General features: G+C 40.0%; 1 protein-coding gene across 1 annotated transcript in view; it reads left to right on the plus strand.

Moving 5' to 3' along the window:
* Positions 1-26,526, plus strand: part of med12 (mediator complex subunit 12) — a 184,903-nt gene that overhangs the window by 76,842 nt on the left and 81,535 nt on the right. Inside the window, exons 20-24 of the mRNA XM_072595208.1 lie at positions 25-156; positions 7,328-7,555; positions 9,167-9,311; positions 21,444-21,564; positions 24,227-24,328. Coding sequence (XP_072451309.1) covers positions 25-156; positions 7,328-7,555; positions 9,167-9,311; positions 21,444-21,564; positions 24,227-24,328 — 728 coding nt within the window. The remainder of the gene's footprint in view (positions 1-24; positions 157-7,327; positions 7,556-9,166; positions 9,312-21,443; positions 21,565-24,226; positions 24,329-26,526) is intronic.

Here is a 26,526-nt window from a genome sequence, read left to right on the forward strand (position 1 = left end):
GAGTAACCTCTCTTTCCTTTTCAGTTTATGTGGCGTGGTAAAGCATGGTGTTAACCCTGCAGACTGCTCCTCTGCTGAGCGTTGTATCCTTGCCTACCTCTATGATCTGTACACCTCCTGCAGTCATTTAAAGAGCAAGTTTGGAGAGCTCTTTGGGTAAGAGTTGGAGAAATGTTTAAGAGCAAGTATGAAAAGTAATAGATAGCCAACTTTGTCAGTCAATTGATTGAAAACATGTCAGAGGGATTTACAAAGAAATGGATTAACAATCGTTCTTCCATAAATGATAGATATTTTGAAAATATTGATCAGTTTCTGAATATTTGCAGAATTTGTTACTCCTTGTTTATCCTTATTTGAAACTTGGAGACACTAAAAGAATGCACAAGCCATAGCTATGAATGGCCATTTGGACCAACATGTTTGACCTTCTCCAAATATGGACTCTGTTTAACATGCATAATCACCTAAGAGAAAATTCTGATGAGTATTTCATGTACCTTAAAAGAATGTCAGAACATTCATTCATCCTTGTATGTTCATTATTCAACTTCAGCTGAGTGTTGTGCGGCAGCTGTAACCTACTGGCTGCTTCAGCAACACAGGAAATATAATATTTAGAAACATAACATAAGGAAACTATTTTACTCCGAAAGCCTATTTCACTTTTCAGTGATGTTATGGCTGATTTGTGACCTAACTGCACACCCTTCAATTAATAAAAAAGAAACTATCAAATGAAGTTTTAAAATTAACATGATTCTAACATCAGTTTCTGTCGCAGAAGACAAACATTCAAACTTCTATCTGGTTTAGCTTTAATTTTTCGATCTTGCTCCGATACCCCTCGTTCCTTAATTAGTAGCAAATTTCTCTTGACTTCGTCCATCCATTCATCTTAGTATCTTGAAAAAATCTTGGAGTTTCTAAATTCCAACCCTCAGTTGTGTAATTACTTTATGTAATTTATCATGCTGCACTCACTACAAGCACAATATATCCAGTCTTATGTGGTGTGCTCAGAACAGTTGTTAGGATATCTTTGCATGGTTGAAGCATGACTTTTAACCTCTGGTGTCTAATTCTTCAAGATGTAAAGCCATGCATTTTATTAATTTGTTTAGTTATTTCCTGTGCCTGTTTGTGACATTTTAATGAACTGTGTACCTAGCCTTCATTTCATTGTACCTCCATTGTTTTAATGTGCAGCACTTTACAAAGTACCCTATTCTACTTTTAGGTCTAAATTGGATAGCTTCATATATGCGTACTTTGACATCCATTTATAAAATTTTGCCTGTTCATTTACTATTTTGCAATCTCTTTAGAAGCTTATGCTTTCATTTAAACTGCTTTGAGTGCCATCTATTTATGTCAATTGCAAATTTGAATGTGTCTTTTTGACCCTATCATCCAAATCATTAATAATTAGAAAAAATAGTTGAAACCTCAACACACACCCGCTCATTATCCACACATTTTACCTCCTGCCACCCAGCCAGTTTTGTAGCCAGGTCATTAATTTGTTTTCTAATCAACCTGTTAAGGGATGTTATCGTAGACCTCTGGAATATTTGTGACTTGAAACTGGGCTGCCTAGTCCAGAGAAAGGGACATTACCACTATCACAAGAGCCCTAACCAATCATTAATTTTCCTTGAAATCCGTTAACTTCAAGTTATAAGTTACATGGAATGCCCTCTGAACGTCCATATATAAAACATGCATTGCCATTCCCTGGCCACTGTTTTAGTTACTACTTCGGAAAATGCAATCCGTTTTATCAGGCATTGCCAATTCCATACTGGGTTTCCCTGCTTAGCAGGAAAAGTTTGTATTCAGACATCTTTCGCTAGGAATTTCCATACTTCATACGTAAACTTAGCTGGTCTGTAATTCATTGGTTTCCCTCTGTCAATATTAAGAATTTAAATACACAATGTTTTTCATGTATGAGGAAATGGTCCCCAAGTTGAGAGAATTTTGAAAGATTTCTGGAATGCATTCGTTCAAGAATGTAGACATCATGCTGGCTAGGTCAGCATTTTATTACCCAGCGCTAATTACCCCAGAACTGTATAGATTATTAGGGCATTTCACAGGGCAGTTAAAAGTCACTTTCTTTGCTGTATGTCTGGAGTTGCATGTAGGCCACACTAAGGAGAGTGGATTGTCTTCCCGAAAGAGCATTAGTGACCGAGATGGGTTTCATGACAATTGGCAGTTTTTACATGATCGAAATTAGACTAACTTTTAATTCCAAATTTTTTTTTCTTAAATTTTCTTTATTTCAGATGTCAACACCTGACATGATGGGATTCAAACTCATATCCCCAGAACATTAGACCAGATGGTTTTTATCACAGGGTTTTAAGCAAAGAACATTGTTGATTAGATGTGGAGACACCAGTGTTGGACTGGGGTGAACAAAGTTAAAATCACACAACACCAGGTTATAGTCCAATAGGTTTATTTGGAAGCACAAGTTTGTACTACCAGATAAAGCTATTGGACTATAACCTGATGTTGTGTGATCTTTACTATTGTAGATTAGAGCTTGGGGATCTGGATTACTAGTTGAGTAACTACCATTATGCCACTCCTTCCTGAATTATAATTGAAACATCTGCAACGTTCTATCCTACATCTTTTAAAATCTGGTGATAAAACCTTCTGATCTTGGTAACTTATCACTCTTTTTAGGGCCTTTCACTTCTCCATTACTGTTATCTTGCTTATGTTAATTCTACTGAGATGCGCCATTGAATAATAAATGTCCTTGCACTCTTGGATGCTGGTCTATTCCAGGTTAGTGTTGGGAAAATGCAGAGACTAATTTCAAGTCAAGATACGAAAAAAATTTGAGAAGAGCTCTATTATATGTAAAATAGAATGAAACATTTTTGCATTCTAGCTTTGCCTGCCAATGAGATGGTTCAGGTATGTTGAGGTTAATAACCATGAAAGGGATAGGTAGATCAAGCAAAATTAGAGCTCCTTAGATGATAAAAGAATGAAAGGGCAAGATAAAGCAGAAAAAGAGTGCATATGACATTAACAACATTTAGAAGACATTTGGACAAATATATGGATAGGAAAGGATTTGAAAGCTATGGGCCAAATGCAGGGTTAGCATGGGCAGACATTTTGGTCGGCATGACCACTTTGGGCCAAAGGGCCTGTCTTCATAGGATTCTATGAACAGAGAAGAACAAAGAAAATTTACAGCCCAGGAACAGGCGCTTTGGCCCTCCAAGCCTGAGCCGATCCAAATCCACTGTCTAAACCTATCGCCCAATTCCTAAGCATCTGTATCCCTCTGCTCCCCACCTACTCTCATGCATCTGTCCAGACGCACGTTAAATGAATCTACCGTACCTGTCTCTACTACCTCTGCTGGCAATGCGTTCCAGGCACCTACCACCCTCTGTAGAAAGTACTTGTCGCGTATCTCCCCCTTAAACTTTTTACTTCTCACCTTAAACACATAGCCTCTTGGTATTGAATCTCTCACCCTGAGAAAAAGCTTATCTCTATCTACCCTGTCTATACCTTTTATGATTTTGTAGACCTCAATCAGGTTCTGGATTAGTGGTGCTGGAAGAGCACAGCAGTTCAGCTGCCTGATTAGTCCTACTCTCCTGATATTCCTCCAAGGCGCATTCTGTTCTTAGCTGCCTGAACTTTATGTACGCTTCCCTTTTCCTTTTCACTAGTCGCACAATTTCTCCTGTCATCCACGGTTCATGAACCTTGCCTTTCCTATCTCTTGTTTTCAAAGGGACATGTCAGGTTGTTAATTGAAGAGAAAATAAGAAAATGCTGAGAAAAATCAGATGGGAATTGGAAAGAAGATAAGGGAAGAGATTTGCAGTCAATGTAAAAGGAAATCCAAAAGCCTTCTCAGACATATGTCAAACTTTACTACTTACAAGAGGTGGGGTCAACTGAATATGGACCAAAAAAGCAGATTTGCACATGGATATTGAGATAATTAATGGGTGCTTCAGCATTTGTCTGTACCAAGGCAATAGAAGTTGTTGAAGCCATATTGAATGAGATGAGGTTCTTTTGATGCTGGAGAAACTAAAAATAGATTGTATTAGAAAGGTTGCCTGTACTTGAAATTGATGAGTCACCAGGACTAATGGGATGCATCTGGAATTGCTAATGGAAGTAAAGTTGGAAGTTACAGGTCTCTGACTATAATCTTCCAGTCCTCCTCAGGTACAGGAGTGATACCAGAGAACTGGAGAATTGTAAATGTTACACCCTTTTTCAAGAAAGGATATCAGGGTAAGTCTTGTAACTACAGAGCAGTCAATTTAAGCTCTGTGGTGGAAAGCTTTTTAAAAACTTGACATAAAGTTACCAGCAAAGTTGCACAAAGATGCATTAAATAAAGACAAACCACACTGACTTGTTAATGGTGAATTGTGCTTAACTATCTTTGTGCTCATTGATGAGCTAATAGAGGTGGAAGCACCGTGTTCTATATGGTGTACTCTGATTTTCAGAAGTCTTTTGATAAAGTGCCACATAATAGCCTTGCCAGGAAAGTTGAAACAGTAGCAGCATAAATACTGAGTAATAGAGAACTGAGTATTGATTAATGATTTTTGTTTGGATATAAAGAAAGGCTGGGGCTCTTCACTGCAGCATAGGGCTTGAGAGGTGACTTTATAGAGGTTTGTAAAATCATGAGAGAAGCTTAAAGGTAGATGTAATTTTCCATAAGATAGGGATTTTAACACAAGGGAGCATATTCTTAAGGTGAGAGGACAGAGATTTAAAGATGACATGAAGGGCAATTTTTTAACACAGGATGGTTTAGGTGTGGAATGAACTTCCTGAGGAAGCTGTGGATGTGGGCACAGTTACAATGTTTAAAAGACACTTCAACAAATACATACATAGGAAAGTTTTGGAGGGACGTGGACCCGGAGCAGGCAGGGAGGACTAGTTATTTTGGGATTATATTTGGCCAAAGGGTCTGCTTTCTTGCTGTATTACACGTTGGTAAAAATATACAGTGGGGATCCCCAGGGATCAAAATAAGAACCACTGCATTTCTTGATCTACATAAATGATCTAGACTTGGGTGTGCATGGCACAATTTCAAAATTTGTAGATGACACAGAACTCGGAAGTATTATGAACTGTGAAGAAGGTGGTGATAGACTTAAGAAGACATAGGCTGGTTGAATGGGTGGGTAGTTGATGTGAAAAAGTTTGTGCAGAGAAGTCATACATTTTGGTAGGAAGAATAATGAGAGGCAGCATAAACCAAATGGTGCAATTCTAAAGGGGGTTCAAGAACCTAAGCACCTTTGGTTATACATGCACACTTTGAAGTTGACAGGGGAGGTTGAAAGAGTTGTTAAGAATACATAGGCTCTAAGGCTTTAAAAATAGAGGCAAAGCACAGAAAATAGAAGAAATTATGATGAACCTTTAGAAAAATGTTGGTTGGGGTCAACACAGAAGATTGAAAATTGGAGCAGTGCAGCTCATTGAGTCTGCTGCGCCATTCAACTAGATCATGACTGATCTCAACTCCATTTTAATATCGAGAAATCTATCATCTCTATCTCGAATGTACTTAATAACTGTGTGTCCCAAGTCTTCTGGGATAGAGAATTCCAAAGCTGCTTCACCCTTACAGTGAAGGAATTCCTTCTCTCAGACATGCATGATTTACCTCTTATTCTGAAACTCTGTTCCCTGGTTCTAGATCATGTTTCCCAAATGACTTCCAACAATGATCACCTTTTGATACTTGAAAATTGAGGCAACCTCTTGGTAAGCAGTGTGATATGAGGAGAGGAGGATACGACTAATGAGAGCAGGTTGGAGGGGGTGGTGCTTTGAGACTTGTGACCCAAAGGGGCGCCAGGGACCCGAGTTTGACTCCCGCCTCGGGTGACTATCTGTGTAGAGTTTGCACATTCTTTTCCTCCAGGTTTCTTCCAGGTGCTCCGGTTTCCTCCCACAATCCAAAGATGTGCAGGTCAGGTGAATTGGCCATGCTAAATTGCTCATTGTGTCAGGTGCATTAATCTGGTTTAAATATGGGGAAGGGGAATGGGTCTGGGTGGGTTACTCTTTGGAGGGTCAGTGTGGACTTCTTGGGCCGAAGGGCCTGTTTCCATACTGTAGGGAATCTAATCTAATCTAAAATTTCACCTTTCAACCACAATTTGGGTCCCTTTGTTGAGAAGCCTTGTTTTAGAAACACCAACTAGTGGTCTATTGACTCCAAGAATTTTCTATACTTGAATGAGATCGCCCCCTCATTCCTCCAGACCCAAGAGATTATAGGGCAAATCTCCTGATGCCTCCTTATTGATGGGGTAGTCGGAGTATCCGGCCTGGTGAAGTTTGTTGCTCTGCCTCTGGCAAGTATGCTTTTCCTGAGAAAAGGAAATCAAAGCTACACAGTACTCTAGGTTTATTTTCACCACGGTTCTGGACAATTGCAGCAAGACACACTTATTCCTATACTCAAGATGTCTTGCAATAAAGCCTTAAACACCCTTTTTGCCTTCCTAATTGCTTGGTGCACTAATGCATTAATGCTTCCTACTCTCTCTCCATTTAAGATATAGATTTCTGTGTTTCCGAACAAAGGGGAGCAACACATTTTTCCACGTTATATTCCATTTGCCATTCCTTGCCCCCTCGCTGAACCTGTTTAAGTTCCCTTGAGACTAGTTTTTAGAATTGTATTTTGTTTTAATAAAACTGGAACTGAAATATTGCAGGAGAAAGTGAGGACTCCAGATGCTGGAGATCAGAATCAAGAGTGTGGTGCTGGAAAAGCACAGCAGGTCAGGCAGCATCCAAGGAGCAGGAGAATTGACATTGTGGGCATAAGCCCTTTATTCCCAATGAAAAAGTGTATGGAATGAGCTGCCAGAGGATGTGGTGGACGCTGGTACAATTGCAACATTTAAGAGGCATTTGGATGGGCATATGAATAGGAAGGATTTGGAGGGATATGGGTCGGGTGCTGGCACGTGGGACTGGATTGGGTTGGGATATCTGGTCGGCATGGACAGGTTGGACCGAAGGGTCTGTTTCCATGGTGTACATCTCTATGACTCTGAATAAGCATTGAAAAGACTAAATTTGCTGGACTCTAGGCTATGAAATGAGGTGTGGAACTAGCTGATTTGCTCTTGGACACAATGTAAAGTAACCTGTCTATTATTCGATTTGAATAGAACTTCAGACCATAGTCTGTTACTCACTGTCTTTTGACAAATTATGAAAGCTTTTGCATTTAAAATTTAATGACATTTAATTGTTTATTTTTTGCTCCAAGTGATGCGTGTTCCAAAGTCAAGAACACAATCTACAGTAATATAGATCCTTCTGATTCCAACATGCTCTGGGAACCTGAATTCATGATCGATGCGATTGAAAACCCTTCTGCCCACAACTTCAGCTACTCCATGCTTGGTAAAATCCTGAATGATAACCCAGCCAATCGTTACAGCTTTGTTTGCAATGCACTTATGCATGTCTGTGTGGGACATCACGATCCTGATCGGTAAGTGCATAACTAACATTATATTCTACTTGGTTAACTTTCCATCTATGGAGAAAATAATGTGGCAGTTAAAGTTATAAACCAGCTCATTTGATATGAGAAGAAAGTCAGAATCAATCCATTAATATTGTAAAAATAGAGAATGGCTGATGAACATATACTTGTTACTATATCGTCACCCATTCACATTTAAGAGTCTAGATTAAAGTTCAGGTCAGAAGAATTATTTGGTGTGATTTGAAGCAAAATGAGCACTGCCCAACTTTACTTCCAACTTCTAATGAATTCAGAGGTCCAATATTAAATTTACTCGGAAAGTCAGTTGTACAAAACTGACAATCCTCACAAACGCACTAGAAGTATAGTTTACCAAGAAAATAGAAGTGCCACACTGACACTTAATAATTGCTGATTTGATGTTGAAGTTGAGCCTTGTTGTGATACAGCAGTGGAAGCTGTATTTTACCATGCCATGCCACACTTGATCTGGGAATATTGGATGAAATAATGCAGGAGCTGTTTTGGAGAAATAATGAATGCAACAGTAAGTGGCTAGAAATAGTGCAGCCAATGGATGGTCACAGGCATTTAATGACCATCAGGGATTTTAAACTTGTATGAAGAAACTACCAATTCCTGCAAGAATATGCTGTAGATTGACTTCAATTTTAACATATTCTGGTACTTCCCTTTTCTGTTCCACTGCTCTCATTTAGTCTTCCAACACTCAAAAGCAAAAAAAAAGTTATTTTGTGTTGCAGTGTTCAAACATTCAGTCCTTTATTTAATAAAGATGGTTTTCGCTAAGGTTCAAATGTTTTTTAAATCCAAAATCTTTAATAATAGAATAGAGAATTTAGATTTGAATATAAAGCGACTAGATCAAATTTACTTGGGCATTGTATTGCTATTGGGCCAAACATTGGTGTTATCAAAGCCTCAGTTGATTTGTGAACCTTGCTGTTCAATTTCTAAATTGATCTTTATTATGGCCTTATCAAGTTGAAGGATTTAAGTGTTCGCAAATGGAATATTTGCTTGCCCCTAACACCCTCACCTTTCCCCTACCATCATTTTGAGCTTGGGTTGGTCATTTAAAATACTTAAAGTCAGTTTTAATGTTGCAAAATGAAGCTTGCAATTTATCTCGACAATATCCCTGAACTTCACTTTGAGAAAACCAGTACCAATTGCACATTCCCCATTTTGCTATTCTCAGGCCATCTTGACTGAGACTTAGACACCTGATGTCAGATTATGCCACATTGCTGCAGATTTAATTGTGTGAACCAGTCTTATTTCACTTAAAGGGAAGACATGCAACTGACAAGTGTTTTCTGCTACTGTTTTCGAATGGAATTTTATTGTATCATCCTGTTCCTCCTGTACCTCTGTATTGACATTTTGCTGCTATTTTTGAATTAACATTAAAATCTTATCTTGGGGCTGAAAAAATTATGGTTTTATTCTGTGTATGGAAGTTACCTATAACTGCAAGAGTACAAATGCAAGCTTGCGAAATGTTATTTTCCGGATCATATTTGCTGCTTTAAGATTAAATTGCCTGATTCATCTCTGTATTTTTAAAAATGGACCTATCTTTTTTTTCAGTGTGAATGACATTGCTATCCTGTGTGCAGAGCTGACTGCCTATTGCAAGGCTCTCAGTGCAGAGTGGCTTGGTGTGCTCAAGGCACTGTGCTGTTCATCTAATAATGGAACTTGTGGCTTCAATGATCTTCTCTGCAATGTTGATGTAAGTAAACTTTCATAAAACAGGTTTTTAATTTCTTAATTATTTCATCTTTTGACTTTTCGGTGTGCCTGTTAATTCAGTTAATAAGTATTAACAGTTATTACCACAAAAGGTGAATACTGAAAGGGAGCATGTCTCTTTAAGGATTGAAATTCACTGATATATTAGTTATTCAGTTATGGGCGACTCCTTAATAGTCAAAAAGTGACAACAGAAAATTTTACCGGCAATGGTTAATGAAACAACTGGCTGCCTCTCTGGCAAAGCAGAGAAAGTTGGATTGAGATCTACTTGACTTTTAATCAAACCTGTTACTAAAATTTCTACTCTCTTCCCTTTCCTCATTTCATTCTAACACAATCACTAGTTGAGTGTAGCTCGTAATGCAGCATGTGCCTGTATATAATATTGGTAACCTATCTGTATTGAGTGCAAAGGTGCCATTAAATTGAGTTCTTATTCAGGCATTAAAACTTGCCAGAATTTCTAGAATGAGTGAGCACTGCTGCTCAGTGCTGGGGACCACTGTTCAATTCCAGACTTTGGTGACTGTGTGGAGATTACATGTTCTCCCCATGTCTGCATGGGTTTCCTCTGGGTATTCTGGTTTCCTTCCACAGTCCAAAGATAGCGACATTCAGCATGGAAAAAGGTTGTTCAGCTTAGGTGGATTGGCCATGCTAGGTTGTCCCATGGTGTTCAGGGATGTGCAGACTAGCTATATTAATTTAGCTATGATAGGGTTTGGAATTAGATCTGGGTGGGATGCTATTTGGAAGATTGGTGCAGACTCAAAAGGCTAAATGGCCTGTTTCTGCACTATAAAGATTCTATGAACTGCATCTAATTCTAGAATGAAAAGATTCATCAGACTTTGGAAAGGATTTGTATGAAGTGTGCTTGTACCATTGCAATCCATTTTATAGCAGTTGGTATTTGCAGCAAGCTCCTGCATAATTCAGGCTTCATTGCCAGTCTCGTTCTGGTCACGAGGATAATTGGTGTGGCGATTTACAGTGTCAGATTGGCTAAGTCAGAGGTACTCTTCTGATGTTAGGGCTGAAGTACATAAAAGAACTAGGGTAGAATGATCTTGGCTGTGCATGTATTCAACATCATGTTGACTTGCAGTGCTTGATCGGACAGTGTAGAACATCAAGTTTTAATTTGTTAAACCAGTGCTGTACTTGACACAGAAGTAACATTCCTGACGATGGGTTTATGTTTGAAATGTCAACTCTCCTGCTCCTTGGATGCTGCCTGACCTGCTGTGCTTTGCCAGCACCACACTGTCGACTCTGATCTCCAGCATCTGCAGTCCTCACTTTCTCCTCACAGAAGTACATAGTGGTGATCAAGATGTTTTTCCTAGTTTGAAAGCCTTTCTGAATGCTATTTTAAAAAGAATCTGATTGACTAACTTGGAAAATCTGGTTAAATTTGTGGACTGGACTTAAAGAATTGGATTATAAAATGTTGTTTCATCCCACCAGATTAATCTCAGCAGATTAATATGTCTCCGTGGCAATTCTCCCACTTTTAAATTTGATGCGTAGTGCTAATTCCTCCAGCTGTGCTGGATCTTTTAAGTAATACAGAAAGCTCGATACAATCAATGGCTCAATGCTGCTCGAGGCAAGTTTAGTAGCTCGTTATTTATTATGCAGGTGTTTCCTTAAACATCAAGCTACTGAAATTAAGCACTTATAGCCAAAGAATTCAAAATCAGGTTTATAGTCAACTGCACAGTCTCTGGAGAAGCCTAAATCTTTGCTTCCATTACTGTCTACTTTTACCATCAAAAGTTGTGTCCATTTTTTATTTTTAATGGAATTTCTCCATTACAACTGAGTAGCTTGCTAGGTGAGTTAAGAGGGCATTTAAATTCCAGTCACATTGACACAAGAATCATATAATGAGGCCAGAACAAATATGATGACAGATTTCCTTATGTATGGGATATATGTGAATGTACAATCAAATGAGTTAGGAGCAGGAATAAACCATTTTGCATCTCAAGCAATCCTCTGCCATTTGACAAGATCATGGCCGCTTTGACTGTGGCCTTGGCTTTGCTATATAACCTTTGTGCTCCAATCAGTCAAAAACTATTAACGCATGCTCACAACAGACATAATCAGTAATAAAACTTATTACAAGATGGGAACATTGTAAGTGTTGTTCAATGCAAATGTTTTGTCAATAATATCAATTTATCACAATTCCGTAACCCTAAGATTCTTACGAAACAAGAAACAGAAATACAAGCAGGCACACAATACTTACCCCTGATTTCTGACATTGTTTCGAGTAATAGTGTTTTCATTTGGTAGAATATAAGAAATTGTTCAAACTTTGGTAAGCCACTGAGCTCTGTAAGTTAATGAGTAAGATACTAACAACTGATTGTATGTATCAAAATTTCATAGATCTAATTGGTTGACTCTAAATGACCGTCTGAAATGCGATCTCAAGCCACTCAGTTCAGAGCCAATTAAAGAAGGAGTAGTAGTGCCGGCTTTGCCAGCAACTGTCGCACCTTGACAAGAATAAAGAATGCAAAATCTATCTGAACACATTTACGTTCAAAGGTGCTACTCCTTTAAACTGTTTTGGACCAAACTAGTTCCCCTTGACTATATGTTTGTGTTTCAGCAAACTTTGGACAAAGACAGGACAATTTGGTCGCTATCAACTCAGAAGGGCTCCCTCAATTTCATAGTTCTTAGTTCTTTCATGATTTGTGGATGTTAGTGACAAATGACCTTCACTGTTCCTGGAGCATAATCCTGGAACTCTTTACAACATTTTGAGCATACCTGCCCTAGATAGACTACTGCAGTGCAAGAGGGCAGCTCACCACCACCATCGTCTGAAGGGAATTGGGAATAAATAACAAATGCTGGCCTTAGCAACAAATTGCAAGAAAGAACAAAAGAAAATGCTGGAGTGAATATCTGCAGATTGTGGACTTCTAATTCATTCCCAACTAATACAGTTCTTGGAGGAAACAGACAACATTTTTTCATGATATTGGAGCAGTTCTGGTGAGGAAATCCAAAATAAAGTTAGGTTTTTATGCTTCATGGTCGCTTTTATAAGTATCAGATTTTTTTCTGATTTGTAGCAGAAGCTCTAGATTTTTTTTTTGAAAGTCCACCTATTTAATATTTCTCTCCTTTGTTGACTGCTCCATCAGTTGCCTCTCTTCCTTCTTAAACTCTGGATAAATCTGTATTCCCTGCTGTTGTTTTGCCTTTATATAAACATAAAGAGTGTGCGAATCAGCACCTTGAGCCTGCTCCACCATTCAGTAAGATCTTGGCTGATCTGAGTTTTGCCTCAAATTCACTTCCCTTCCTACTCCTGATGTCTTGCAACCCTTTTTAGCAAACATTTATTCATCTCTGCTTTAGAAAATGTTCAAGAACTCTTCCACTATCTTTTGAAGTAGAGTTCCAAAAACTGGCAAACTCTCAAAAGTAAAATGGGTGACCCTGAATTTTTTAAACAATGATCTCCAATTCTAGATTCTCTTATAAAAAGAAATGTCCTCTCCAAATGTATCATGTTAAGATCTCTCATAATTTTAAATGTTTCAATCAAGTTGCTTCTTATTCTTAAAGACCCCGTTAAAAATCACACAACGCCAGTTTATAGTCCAACAGGTTTATTTGGAAGTACTAGTTTTCAGAGGGCTGCTCCTTCAACAAGTAACTAGTAGGGCAGGATCATAAGGCACAGAATTTATAGCAAAGATCACAGTGTCATGCAATTAAACAATATAGTAAACAAACCTAGATTGCTGTTAAGTCTTTCTTGTTTTAGAATAGGTTGCAGATTTTGGTTCATTAATATGTAAATCCCAGAAGTTCTTTTAAGTCACATTTTTGAGATAACTTAAGGTTTTATGAAAAAAAGCGACATCTCAACTCGGACAATGTATTAAAGTTATACGGTTAGACTCTGTCTGTATCCCAGTCTTGAGTTAGACTGGTTCTATTTCCAATGTAGGAATTTATAAAATATTACATGGATTGACTCCCTGCAAGTTATGTGCTTTTTGAGCAAAAGTAGAATGTATCTGCAAATACGAATTCACCCCAAAGACTTGTGTGTGCACGCACACGTGAGGGAGAAAAAGAGTGAGTGTGTGCATGTAAGTGTGAGTGCCTGTTTGCGTGACTGTGTGCATGAGTGTGACGGAGTATAAGCCTGTGAGAAGGTGTGCACGCAGGTGTGAGGGGTGTATGTGTGTGTGAATGTGCATGAGAGAGTGTCTGTGTGAGTGTACATAAGAGTGTATACATAAGTGTGCTTGTTTGTGTTTGTAGTGGGGTCACTTGTAGTGTGACATGAACCCAAGATCTAGGTTGAGGCCATCCTCATGGGTACCGAACTTGGCTATCAGCCTCTGCTTAGCCACACTGCGTTATTGCATATCCTGAAGTCCGCCTTGGTGGATGGTCACCTAAAGATCCAAGGCCAAATGTCCCTGCCTCCTGAAGAGTTCCCCAACTGAGAGGGAGCATCACTGTCTGGCAATGTTATGCGGTGTCCATTCATCCGTTGTCATAGTGTCTGCTTGGTCTTGCCAATATACCACACCTCAGGCCATCCTTGTCTGCAGCGTATGAGATAGATGAAGTTGGCCGAGTCACATGAGTGCCTGCCGTGTGCATGGTAAATGGTGCTCCCCACGTGTAATGGTGATGTCCGTGTCGACACTCTGACACGTCTTGCAATGGTTGCCATGACAGGTTGTACGGTATTGTGGTCAATGTCCTGAAGGTTGGGCAGTTTGCTGCGATCGGTGGTCTATTTAAGGTTTGGTGGTTGTTTAAAGGCGAGGAGTGGAGGTGTAAGGTAGGTCTTAACGAGGTGCTCATGCTCATCGATAACGTGTTGCAGGCTGCAAAGAACATGGCATAGCTTCTCTGCTCCTGTATAGTACTGGACACCAAGGGGTACCCTATCGGTTGCATCTTGTATCTGCCTCCTGAGGACGTCATTACGGTTTCTTGCTGTGACACGTCAGAACTGGCGATCGATGAGTTATGTAGCATACTCTGTTCTTATGAGGGCATCCTTCAGCACCTTTAGGTGTCCGATGCATTCCTCCTCATCTGAACAGATCCTCTGTATGTGGAGGGTCTATCTGTAGGGGATGGCTGTTTTAATATGTTTAAGGTGGAAGCTCGAGAAGTGCAGCATAGTGAGGTTATCTGTGGGTTTGCGGTAGAGTGAAGCACTGAAATGTCTGATTGAGATTTGTGTGTCCAAGAATTAGATAGATACTAAAGAGTAGTCCATGGTAAGTTTAATGGCGGGATGAAACTTGTTGATGTCACCGTGCAGTTGTTTTAGTGATTCCTCGCCATGGGTCCAGAAGACGAAAATGTCATCAATATATCTGGTGTATAGTGCTGGTTCAAGGTCCTGTGCAGCAAAGAAGTTTTGTTCGAACTTGTGCATGAAAATGTTGGCATATCGGGGTGCAAATTTGGTCCCCATGGCTGTTCTGTGTGTTTGGATGAAGAACTGATTGTCAAAGGTGAGAATGTTGTGAATGAGGATGAAGCGGTTGAGTTGTAGGATGGTGCTCTGAGATTGGCAGTTGTTGGTATTGAGTACTCAGACTGTTGCTGCAATGCCGTCATTGTGGGGGATGCTGGTGTAGAGTGCTGAAGCATCCATTGTGATGAGGAATGTTCCTAGTTTGACTAGTCCGTGGGTGCTGAGTTTCTGCAAGAAATTTGTAGTTTCATGACAGAAGCTGGGAGTCCCCTGTATAGAGGGTTTCAAGATGCCCTTGACATAGCCAGAGAGGTTCTCACACAGGGTTCTGTTGTCTGACATGATGGGATGATGAGGTATTTTGGCTTTGTGCATCTTCGTATGTCACTGAAACAACTGCAGTGATATCCCTCTCTCTCTCTCTCTCTCTCTATACCCCCCTCTCTCTCTCTATACCCCCCTCTTGTGCGTGCATGCACACACACACACAAATAGGTCTGTGGGGTGAATTTATATTTGTAGATACATTCTATTTTTGCTCAAAAAGCACAACCTGCACACAGTCAATCCATATAACATTTTGTAAATCCCCACTTTAGAAATAGAACCAGTCTGACTCAAGACTAGGATACAGACAGACTCTAGCGTCATGCCTTTAATGCATTGTCTGAGCTGAGATGTCACTTTTTTAAAAAAAACCTGATGTTGTCTCAAGAATGTGACTTTAAAGAAGTTCTAGGATTTATATATTAATGAACTGAAATCTGCAAGCCAATCTAAAAGATGAAATACTTAACAGCAGTCTAGATTTGTTCAATATATTGTTTTAATTGCATGACACTGTTATATTTTGCCATAAATTCTGTGTCTTATGATCCTGCCTCACTAGTTACTTGTGAAGGAGCAGCACTCTGAAAACTAGTAGTTCCAAATAAACCCATTGGACTATCACTTAATGTGTGAGATTTTTAACTTTGTCCACCCCAGTCCAACACCGGCACCTCCACATCTTGCAGACCCCAGCAGTTATGAGTCCTAGCCTGTCCAACTCGCCAACTCTACTTCTGAGTCTAGTTGAACTACTCCAATTATATACCTCCTTCCTTGAATAAGATAACTCATACTGAGCACAATGTACCAGATGGTTACTGGTCTCACTAGTGCTACATAACCACCTTAATTAAGGTTTGAGTTCCTGTCTTAATAAATTCCAACACTGTATTAGTTTTGCTCATTACTTGTACCAACTTATGAAAACCTTCTGCAATTCATGTCCAAGGACAGCCAGATCCAGCTCAGAGCTCTATAATCGCTCAACGTTTAGATAATGCTTTTTTCTAATCTTCCTTCCAAAATGGACAATTTCACCTTGTTCCATATTATAATCTTTTTACCACATTCTCGTCCACTCACTTTATTCATCAATATCTTTTTTGTTACCTCCTTGTGTTTTCTTCACCATTCAAATTCCAAACTTTGCATTGGCAGCAAACATGGCCATTCTGCTTGCTATCCCATCATCTAAATCATTCATTTGTACACTTTGTTTTACCAGCATCAATCTGTGTGGCACACCATTCATTACATCTTTCCAACCTGGAGAAGATCCATTGTGCCTGTCAGTCAGGCAATCATGTATTCATACCTGCATGCTTCCCCCTAAAACATGAGTTTTAAAGTTGTATTTTTAAAAAAGACTGTTATATAAAGTACCTCTGAAAATGGAAATGCAGCACATTCCTTGGTTCCCCTTTATCCTGCGTATATGCTCCTTCCCCAAAGAACTTCAATAAATTCGTCAAATATGATTCCTTTTCACAAAATCATTTGATTCTGAACTGTTGCAAGTGTTCTATTATCATTTTTAATAGCTTCTAGCATTTGCCCTCTTTAGGATGTTAAACTAACTGGCATGTAGTTTCTTGCTTTGTCCTCCTCTGCTTTTAGGGAAATGAACTGCATTTGCTATATTCCAGTCTTAAGTGGAAAGTGTACATGTACAAAAGGACTTGGATGTTCTTGTTGTTAAGTCACTCATGGCTAATGTGCAGAATGTTTAGAGGTAATCGTCTAGTGGTATTATCATTTGACTGTTAATCCAGAAACCTGGCTAATGTTCATGGGACCTGGGTTCGAATCCTGGCATGGCAGATGGTGGAATTTGAAATCAGTAAAAAAAAAAATCTAGAATTAAGAATTTACTGATGCCCATGAAACTCTCAACTACCCTCGAGATGGCCACTCATTTGTATCAGTTGCTACAAAGTCTCAAAGAAATTAAACCTGATGACCACCTGGCATTGACCTAGGCACAGAAAATACAGTGGCAGATACAACATTGTTGGCCCTACAAAGACCTCCTTACTAACTTATGCGGCCTACTGCAAAATTGGGAGAGCTATCTCACAGGCGAGTCAAGCAATAGCCTGACAGTCATGCTCACAGAATCATACTTTACAAGCAAGTGTCCCAGACATCACCAACCCTGGATATCTCCTGTCCCACTGGCAGCACAGACCCAGGAGAGGTAGTGGCACAGTAGCATAGAGTTGATACGTAGTTGCCTTGGGTGTCATCAACATTGACTCTGGATGCCATGATGTCTTATGGCTTCAGGCTTGAGATAAGCAAGGAAACCACCTGCTGGTAACCATGTAACCTCTCTGAATCAGAACAACACTTGGAGGAAACACTGAAGGTGGCAAGGGCAAATGTACTCTTGGTGGGGATTTCAACATCCATCACCAGGAATGGCTCAGCAGCAGCACTATTGATCGGATTGGTTGGGTCCTACAGGGCACAGCTGCTGTACTTGGTCTGTAACGGTGGTGGAGTCAATAAAAGTGAAGAACATATTTTACCTCATCCTTACCAATCTTGCAGCTGCAGATACATCTGTCCATGACAGTATCAGTAAGACTGACCACTGCACAGTCCTTGAGGTGACAAGTTTTGTCTTCACATTGAGAATATCGTTCATTATGTTGTTTGGGGCTATCACTCATGCTAAATGAGACAGACTTCAAATAGATTGAGCAACTGGGTATCCACGAGGCACTGAGCGCCATCAACAGCAGAATTGTACTCCAGCACAATCTACAACCTCATGGCCTGGCATATCCTGCACTCAGTCATTGCTATCAAGCCAGAGGATCAACCCTGGTCCAATGGAGAATGCAGGAAGGCATACTAGGAACAGCACCAGTCATGCTAAAGATGAGTTCTCAACCTGGTAAAGCTATCAAATAGGAGTACTTGTCTGTCAGACAGCATAAGCAGCAAGTGATAGACAGACCTAAGCAATTCCACAACCAAAAGATTAGATCTAAGCTCTGCTGTCTTCCCACATTTGGTCATAAATGGTAGTGGACAATTAAAGACCTCCACTGAAGAGGATGCTCCACAATTATTTCCATCTTTAATGATGGAAGAACCCAGCACACTACTGCAAAAGATAGGGCATTTGCAGCAACCTTCAGCCAGAAGTATCGAATGATGATTTATCTTGGTCTGCTCCACTGATCCCCAGCATCATAGATGTCACTTTTCAGCTAAATTAGATTCTCTCTATGTGATTTCAAGAATTGGTTGGAGGCACTGGATAGTGCAAAGGGTGTGAGCCCTGACAACATTCTGGCAATTGTACTGAAAACATCTGCTTCAGAACATGCGGCAGCCCTAGCCAATTGCTTTCAGTACAGTTGTAACACTGTCACCTAATTGACCATGTGGAAATTTGACCTTGAATATCCTGTGCACAAAAAACAGGACAAATCTAGCCCAACCAATTACCACCCCATCACAATATTCTCGATCATCACAAAAGTGATTGAAGGTGTCTCAACAGCATCAAAATCCCAGACCCTGCTCAGTCACCCCCAGTTTAGGTGCCACCAGGACCATGTACCTCCTGACTTCATTACAGCCTTGGTTCAAATATGGATCTGAATTCCAGAGCCAAGGTGAGAATGACAGCTCTTGACATAAAAGCTGCATTCAACAGAGTGTGGCATTAAGGAACCCGAGCAAAAGTGGAATTTAATGTGTATCAGTGGGCAAACTGCCCACTGTTGGAGTCATGCCTAGCACATTGGAAGATGGTCATGGATGTTAAAAGTCAGTCATCTCATTCCAAGACATCTCCGGTGATCCTCAGATAGGTGTCCTAGGCCCAACCACCTTCAGTTGCTTCATCAATGACCTTCCCTCCATCATAAGGTCAGAACTACAGATGTTTACTGATGATTGCCACACAGTGTTCAGCACCATTTGTCATTCTTCAGTTACCGAAGCAGTCCATGTACAAATGCAGCAAGATCTGAACATTATCCAAGTTTGGGCTGACAAGTGGCAAGTAACATTTGTCCCATACAAATGCCAGACCAAGACCATCTCCAGTTAGAGACAATCTAACACCTGTCTCTTGACATTGGTCTTGCCATTACTGAATTCCCCATTGTCAATGATCTTGGCGTAACCATTGAGCAACTCAACTGGACTCTACATGTAGATAGTGTGGCTACAAGAGCAGATCAGGGACTCTGAATGCTGCAGCAAATAACTCACCTCCTGACTCCCCAAGTCCTGTCCAACATCTACAAGTCATATGTCAGAAGTGTGATGGAACACTTGCCCACTTAATGGGATAGATGCAGCTCCACTACACTCCACACCATCCAGGACAAAGCAGCTGCTTGATTGCCAATGTGTCTACAAATATCCACTCCCTCCACCACCGACACTCAGTAGCAATAGTATATATTATCTACAACAAGCACTGCAGGAATTCACCAAAGATCCTGAGACAGCACCTTCCAATTCCACTTCCATCTAGGAGTGAGGCCAGCTGATATGAGAATACCATACCTGCAAGCTTCCCTCTAAGCCACTTGCCATCCTGGCTTGGAAATATGTCACTGTTCCTTCATTATCAGTGGGTTGGAATCCTGGAATTCCCTCCCTAACAACGTTGTGGGTTGACATACTGCACATGAACTGCAGCAGTTTAAGAAGACAGCTCAACACCACCTTCTCGAGGGCAGCCATGGGCAGACAACAAATGCTGGTCAGTCAGTGACATCTACGTCCAATAAATAAATTTAAGAAATGCAGCAAGCTATTAAGAAGGCTAATAGAATGCTTAAAAAATGATTAAGGTGGCTAATGAAGTGTGAGCATTTATTGCAAGATCATTTGAGGACAAAAGTAAAAGCTTCAATTTTATAAGAACTTAGACTACTGTGTGCAGTTTTGATCCCCCGATCTCAGGAGGGGTGTTATTTCCATAGAGGCAATGCAACAACGGTTCATAAGACTTGTTTCCAGGCTGACAAGACTGGTGATGGATGTTGAAAATCCCCAGCAAGAGTACATTTGCCCTTACCACCTTCAGTGTTTCCTCCAAGACAGTTTGGGCAAATTAAGCCTGTATTCTCTACAGTTGTGAAGAATGGGAAGTGATCTCCTTAAAAGCTCTAAAATACTTAAAGGGCTAAGCAAAATAGATGCAGGAAAGGTATTTCCCCTTGTTGGGGAAGGGCAGAATGGTGTCTAAAACCAGGGGGCACAATTTAAAAATCAGGGAAATGTCTCTTTGGTTGCAGATGAGAAATAGTTTTCCTGAGCCCTGTGAACCTTTGGAATTCTCTACTATGGAGGGCTGTGGAGGTTCGATGTTCGAGTATGTTTAAGTTAGAGATTTATAGATTTCTCATTAGCAGTGGTATACAGCGCTATATAGATGGGGTGAGTAAAAGGCATTAGTGTTCAAGGGCAGTATTGGGCTGAATTGCCTATTCCTGTTCCTCTATTTCTATGTAATAGGACTGTCCCCAAACCATGTGACCTTTGAGAATTTAAAACCAATGCTTCAACAGCCTCACTATGATTTTCACGACTCTTGGATGAAATTCATCAGGACCCAAGTACTTGTCAGACCACAGCTCCCACAATTTAAATGCTGGCTTTCTGATGGTTATGATTCATGTTGTACTTTATTATGTAACTGAGGATGATATTTCAAAGAACTCTTCATATATTGAATCAATTTGATGTGTGGTCCTTGTATAGAAACGTACCAGCAATTATGCTGCAATGTTAGTCACAAATAGTAATGGGACAAGTGATCAATAGACTTAAGTAAATATTGTCCGAACTTATTAAGTCTCACTTTATACATCAGTCTTGCTGTGACAGGAATAAATATGCTAGTTTGTTTTTGTGAGGTTTGGTTCTGGAAAGAGTGGTTGCCAGATACCGAGAGAAGTAGTGTGTTTCATTCTGACTCGTGGTTACTGTGTCTTTTTCTATCTGAACAATGATAACTAAACGTATGAGAGGAGATAAAGGAGAGTGGACACAGAAGTAGGCAAATAGGTATTTGTTTAATACGTATACAAGGTTTTTCATCCACTTTCACATTGGAGTACCAGCCAGTATCATTGCTGAAACCCTGGGAAAGGATATGAACTTGTAACCTGCCTTATGGTGATTGCTGTTGCTGAACCTGTAGCTGTTACTTGATGTTTTCAGTAGTAGGCATTATCTAAAAGATAATGGCTTCATGTTTGAGTGGAAATACTGCTATTTATTTATGCACTTTCTTCTTTTTTTCAGGTGAGTGATTTATCATTCCATGACTCTCTGGCTACATTTATAGCAATTTTAATAGCCAGGCAATGTCTATTGTTGGAGGATCTGATTCGTTGTGTGGCAATTCCATCACTCCTTAATGCAGGTAACCACCTATCTTGCCATTTTTGAAAGTGCCAAGACTGGATATTCTGGATGTGAAATACTGAATTAAGATTCTGCCTATACTTTGATAATAGTTATGAACATTAAACCTTAATCCTACCAATTAATTGAGGAGCCTTTCAGGTATTTTTCTCAATAATCTTTGGTTAACTTGGATGTATCTAACTGGGACAAAATCGTTATCTTCTGCTTTTGAAACTTGAAGTGGTTCTAAGTATTTTACTGATTGAGTTACTAATCCTGTATTGATTACTTTTTCAATCTTCTTCAGAAGCCAGAATCTTTGATAACTGTACAGTTTTACAAGCTAGGGAAAATTTTCTATTTTCTAATGCTTTCATGGTGTATTCTAGAGTGAATAGTGTTGACTCAAAGCATAAGAAATACTCTATCATTTCTACCAACATAAAACAAATAAAAATGAGAACTAAGCTGAATACAGAAGGTTCAGAAAGGAGTTGAGAAAACAAATATGAAAAGGAATAAGGGATTTTGAGAAAAAATCTGGCAGCTAACAAAGAGAAATCCACAAGTCTTCTATCAAATTTAGATTAGATTAGATCACTTAGATTACTTGGCCCAACAAGTCCGCACCGATCTGCAGAAGCGCAATCCACCCAGACCCATTCCCCTACATTTACCCCTTCACCTAACACTATGGGCAATTTAGCCTGGCCAATCCACCTAACCTGCACATTTTTGGATTGTGGGAGGAAACCAGAGCACCCAGTGGATACCCACGCAGTCACGGGGCAAATGTGCAAACTCCACACACAGTCGCCTGAGGTGGGAATTGAACCCAGGTCTCTGGCGCTGTGAGGCAGCAGTGCTAACCACTGTGCCACCCATTGTGCCACTGTGCTGCCCATAATCAGTTCCACAATCGTGAATGGGTTGTAAAAGGAGGAGGAAGATTGTTCAGAGATCAAAAAAGAGGATTTCAACAGAAGGGCAAAAGGCATATAAGAAGTGTTAATTAAATTCTTTGCATCTGTCTTTATCTTTTGAGGTAGCTGTTGCCAATGCCATGGTGATGGTGGAGAAAGTTTACTAAAAAGGTTTAAAACTGTGAAGGAGGAAATATTGAATAAGCTGTTGGTACTTGAGTTTAATAAGGCACTGTGACCAGATGAGGCGATCCAAGGATTTTGAAGGAAATTAGTGTGTAATGCAGAGACTCTGGCAATTTTTCAATCTTCCTGGATTCTGGGGAGGTGCCTGAGGACTGGAGAATTACAACATTATGTCCTTGTTTAAAAAGTTGTAATGATTAACCCAGCAATTACTTTACAAGACGAGTCAATTTAACTTTGGTGGGCAGCCATCTAAAAGCAGTTATCCAGAATAAAATTAATAGTTATGTTGAAACTTGGAGTTTGATTCAGGAACGTCATCTTGGATTTGTGAAGGAAAAATAATTTTTACTTATCCTTCTGGAAATTTTGAAGAGGTAGCAAAGAGGATTGATGAAGGCAAAGCTATTGATATGGTATACATGACCTTCCAGAGGTGTTTGATAGAGTGCCATACGGCAAACCTGGTGTGTGAGGTGATCTGTATGACAGGTGTCAGATAATAAATCTGTTTCTCATTGTCATTTGTCAGAAAAACCCATCTGGTTTACTGATGTCCTTTAGGGAAGGAAGCTGCTGTCCTTACCTGTTTTGGCCTTTGTATGACCCCAGACACTCAGTCAACGGTTGCCTCTTAACTGCCAACTGGGCAATTAGGGATGGGCAGTAAAGCCTAGCCAACAATGGCACATCCTGTAAATGATTTCTTTTTAAAAGCTCCTATGCAGCACCCTCCCTCAGTCACCTAAAAAAAAATACATTTGAGAATCAAGCTGAACACTGAAGATTCAGAAATGACGTGTAGAGACAAAATGAGAAGCAAGAAGTTAGCACTAATTTGATGCAAAGACTGTGAAGTGTCAATATAAAGTAAAGGGTGCTATTCTAAAAGGAGTGCAGTGGCAGAGAGACCTGGGTGTATTTGTGAGTGAGTGGTTAGAGTTCGCAGCCAGGTAGAGAGAGTTGTTAATTCAGTATGCCAAATTCTAGACTCTTTTACCACTTTGGAATGTACTGTGTGGAAGTATGGTTGTGACAGGTTCAATTGAGGCATTTAATAGGGCGTTAGATTATTATTATTTGTGTTAAGAGTTAAAAACAGGAGATTGTAATTGAATTAAAATGCTCAAGAGCCAGTGCAAACAATGAAGGATTGAATGCCACCTTCTAGGGTGGGGTGAGAGGGGTGGGGGTAGATTGAAATAAGGTTTATGAGAGATCTGAAAAGAGTCAATAAGAAGCTTACATTGTTCAGTAACAACAAAGGTTTGTAACTTAGTCTTAACTTCACCACTGAGTCTGAAACTACTCAAAATGTGCATCCAGCAGAGTTGATAAATGTGTAGTAATAACAATTGACTTGCACCTGAAATGTTTAGTGCCTTTCCTTTTGTAAATTGATCTTCAGTATCCTTCCAACATTATCTTTTTCTATTTATCATTCCAAGGGAATTGACAAATTGTAGTACAGTTTGTATACTTGGTATATTTGCTGGAGCTATACTTCTCTCATGCTTGGCTGCTTGGTAAAAATTACGGACTGTGTCAGTAATTTTGTTTATATTGCAGCTTGCAGTGAGCAAGATTCAGAACCTGGTGCTCGGCTAACGTGCAGAATCCTTCTTCACTTGTTTAGGACACCACAGTTGAACCCTTGTCATCAGGACAGCAGTAAGTAAAATACATTGCAAGTGCTGTCTTTTCTCTGGTGGAAACGTAGAAATCAAATGTTGGCTGAAGCTTGGATTCTGTCTTGCCCAAGGGCAAGAGATCAGTAGTTTTCTCTGAAATTAGTAAGAAAGTAAAGTCAGTTTTTTCCAACTTTAGACAAGGTAAACCAATTCAACTGGAAAGTAAAATGAAAGCAAAGTTGAACAGATGCTGGAGATCTAAAATAAAAGCAGAAATGCTGGAAAAACCAAGCAAGTCTGGCAGATCTGTGGAGAAAGAAGCAGAGTTAATGTTTTGACTTTACACTTTTTCAGACCTGGGGAGTAACCTTGCTTAATTAGATAACTGGTTCAGTCTGGTTCTTGTAGCATTGTAGCTCCAAATAGTGTAAATACAGAGACTCTCTGCAGCTTGAAGCAGAGTGGAGATTTCAAACAGAATGGTATGTTTGGTGATGGGGCGAGGAGGTGCCTATTTTTCCTTTTCCTATTCCTTTTTAATTTCCTTACTTTGTTGTCCAGTATATGTCTTCTACTTCCATGCTGGAAGGAGCTGATTGGTGAGCAACTAGTCAGCTATTCAATTTGTAACATGTAGTCAGTAAAGTTAAAAAAATATGGCAGGGCAGATTAGCCAAATGGAATGTACAGCCTGTGCAATGAGAGAAGGCATGGATGCACCATGTGTCTGAGATGATTGAATCTGCAAGAAAAAGCACTGTATAAGCTTGAGCTGAAGGGTTTTGAATGTTGCTGGTAGCTGGAGTCACTGTTCTGCATCTGTGAGGCAGAGGACAATGTCAGTAACATGTTGAGGGAGGTGCTTGCATTCCAGTTTAGGTATCCAGGCAGATAAGGAATGTATGTCTGCCATTCAGTTGAAGCAAACCAAACAAGTAGTGTAAGAGATAATAGAGCTGATTGCTTTTGCAAATCAGTTTTTGCTTTGGAGACTGGTGAAGGTAATGGATCCTCAGAAGAGTATCATCAGAACCAAGACAGTGGCACCTCGGTCACACCTCATAGAGTCATATAGCATTGAAAGAGTCCCTTTGGCCCAACTTGTACATGCTGACCAGGTTTCCTAAACTGAACTAGTCCCATTTGCCTGCATTTGGCCTATTTCCTTAAAAACTTTTTCTCTCCATGTACCTGTCCGATTTAAATATTATAATTAGACCTGCCTCTATCGTTTCCTGTTAACCTGCATATATAGGACCGGAAAGACAAGACAAGCAGTACTGATAGGGAATTCTTTTGGGGAACAGATCGATGTTGCTGCGACTGTAAATGTAACTCCAAGATGATGTGTTGTCCCGTCAGCACCAGGATTAATGATGAAACAGGCTGCAAGATCTTCCTGTGCAGTGGGGTGAATGGCCAGAAATTTGGTTCATTTCAATCTCAGTGACTTAGGTAGAAAGAGGGAGAAAGTCTTGAAGGCAAGTTTCAGGGAGCTGTGAAGGAGATTGAAAAGTAAGACCTGCAAATCAGCAATCTCAGAATTACTGAGAGTCCCACGTGCTGGTTGAGCATAGGAACAGGAGAACTGAACAGTTGAACATGCAGACCGAAAACTGGTAAAGGAGGGAGGCATTGTGATATCTGCAGCATTGGGACTAGTTCTGGGGTAGATGGGACATGTACAAGATAGACAGATTGTATCTTCCCAGGGACAGGATTAACATTCTTGCTGGGAGATCTGCTAGAACTATTGGGAATGATTGAAATGAAATTAGCCAGGATCTCAGATTTATAGGAAACAAAACTAGTGAAAGGAAATAGAAGATTAGTGGGGGTGGGTCTGGGTTGGGATGCTCTTTGGACGGTCAGTCCCAACTTGATGGACTGCTTGTGATTCTATGAGAATGAGTAGATTGCGTACTTGCATTTTCAGAAGGCTTCTGATAAGATCCCACACAGTAAATTAGGAGGGAGCACATGGGATAGGATAATTTATTAGTATATGTTGAGAGTTGGTTAATAGACAAAGCAGAGAGTAAGAATAACTAGAGCATTAACAGGCTGGCAAACTGTAACAAGTCAAATACTGCAGGGATTAGTGCTAGATCAATCCTCCTCTCAATCTGTAAATTATTTATATGGGGACCAATTGTCATTTTCCACATTTGCTAATGACACCTAATTGGGTGAGCATGCAAACTGTGAGAAGCATGCAAGGAGGTTTCAAGAGGACTT

The sequence above is a fragment of the Chiloscyllium punctatum genome, chromosome 25 (genome assembly GCF_047496795.1).
Source record: "Chiloscyllium punctatum isolate Juve2018m chromosome 25, sChiPun1.3, whole genome shotgun sequence".
In the NCBI taxonomy this organism is placed as follows: Eukaryota; Metazoa; Chordata; class Chondrichthyes; order Orectolobiformes; family Hemiscylliidae; genus Chiloscyllium; species Chiloscyllium punctatum.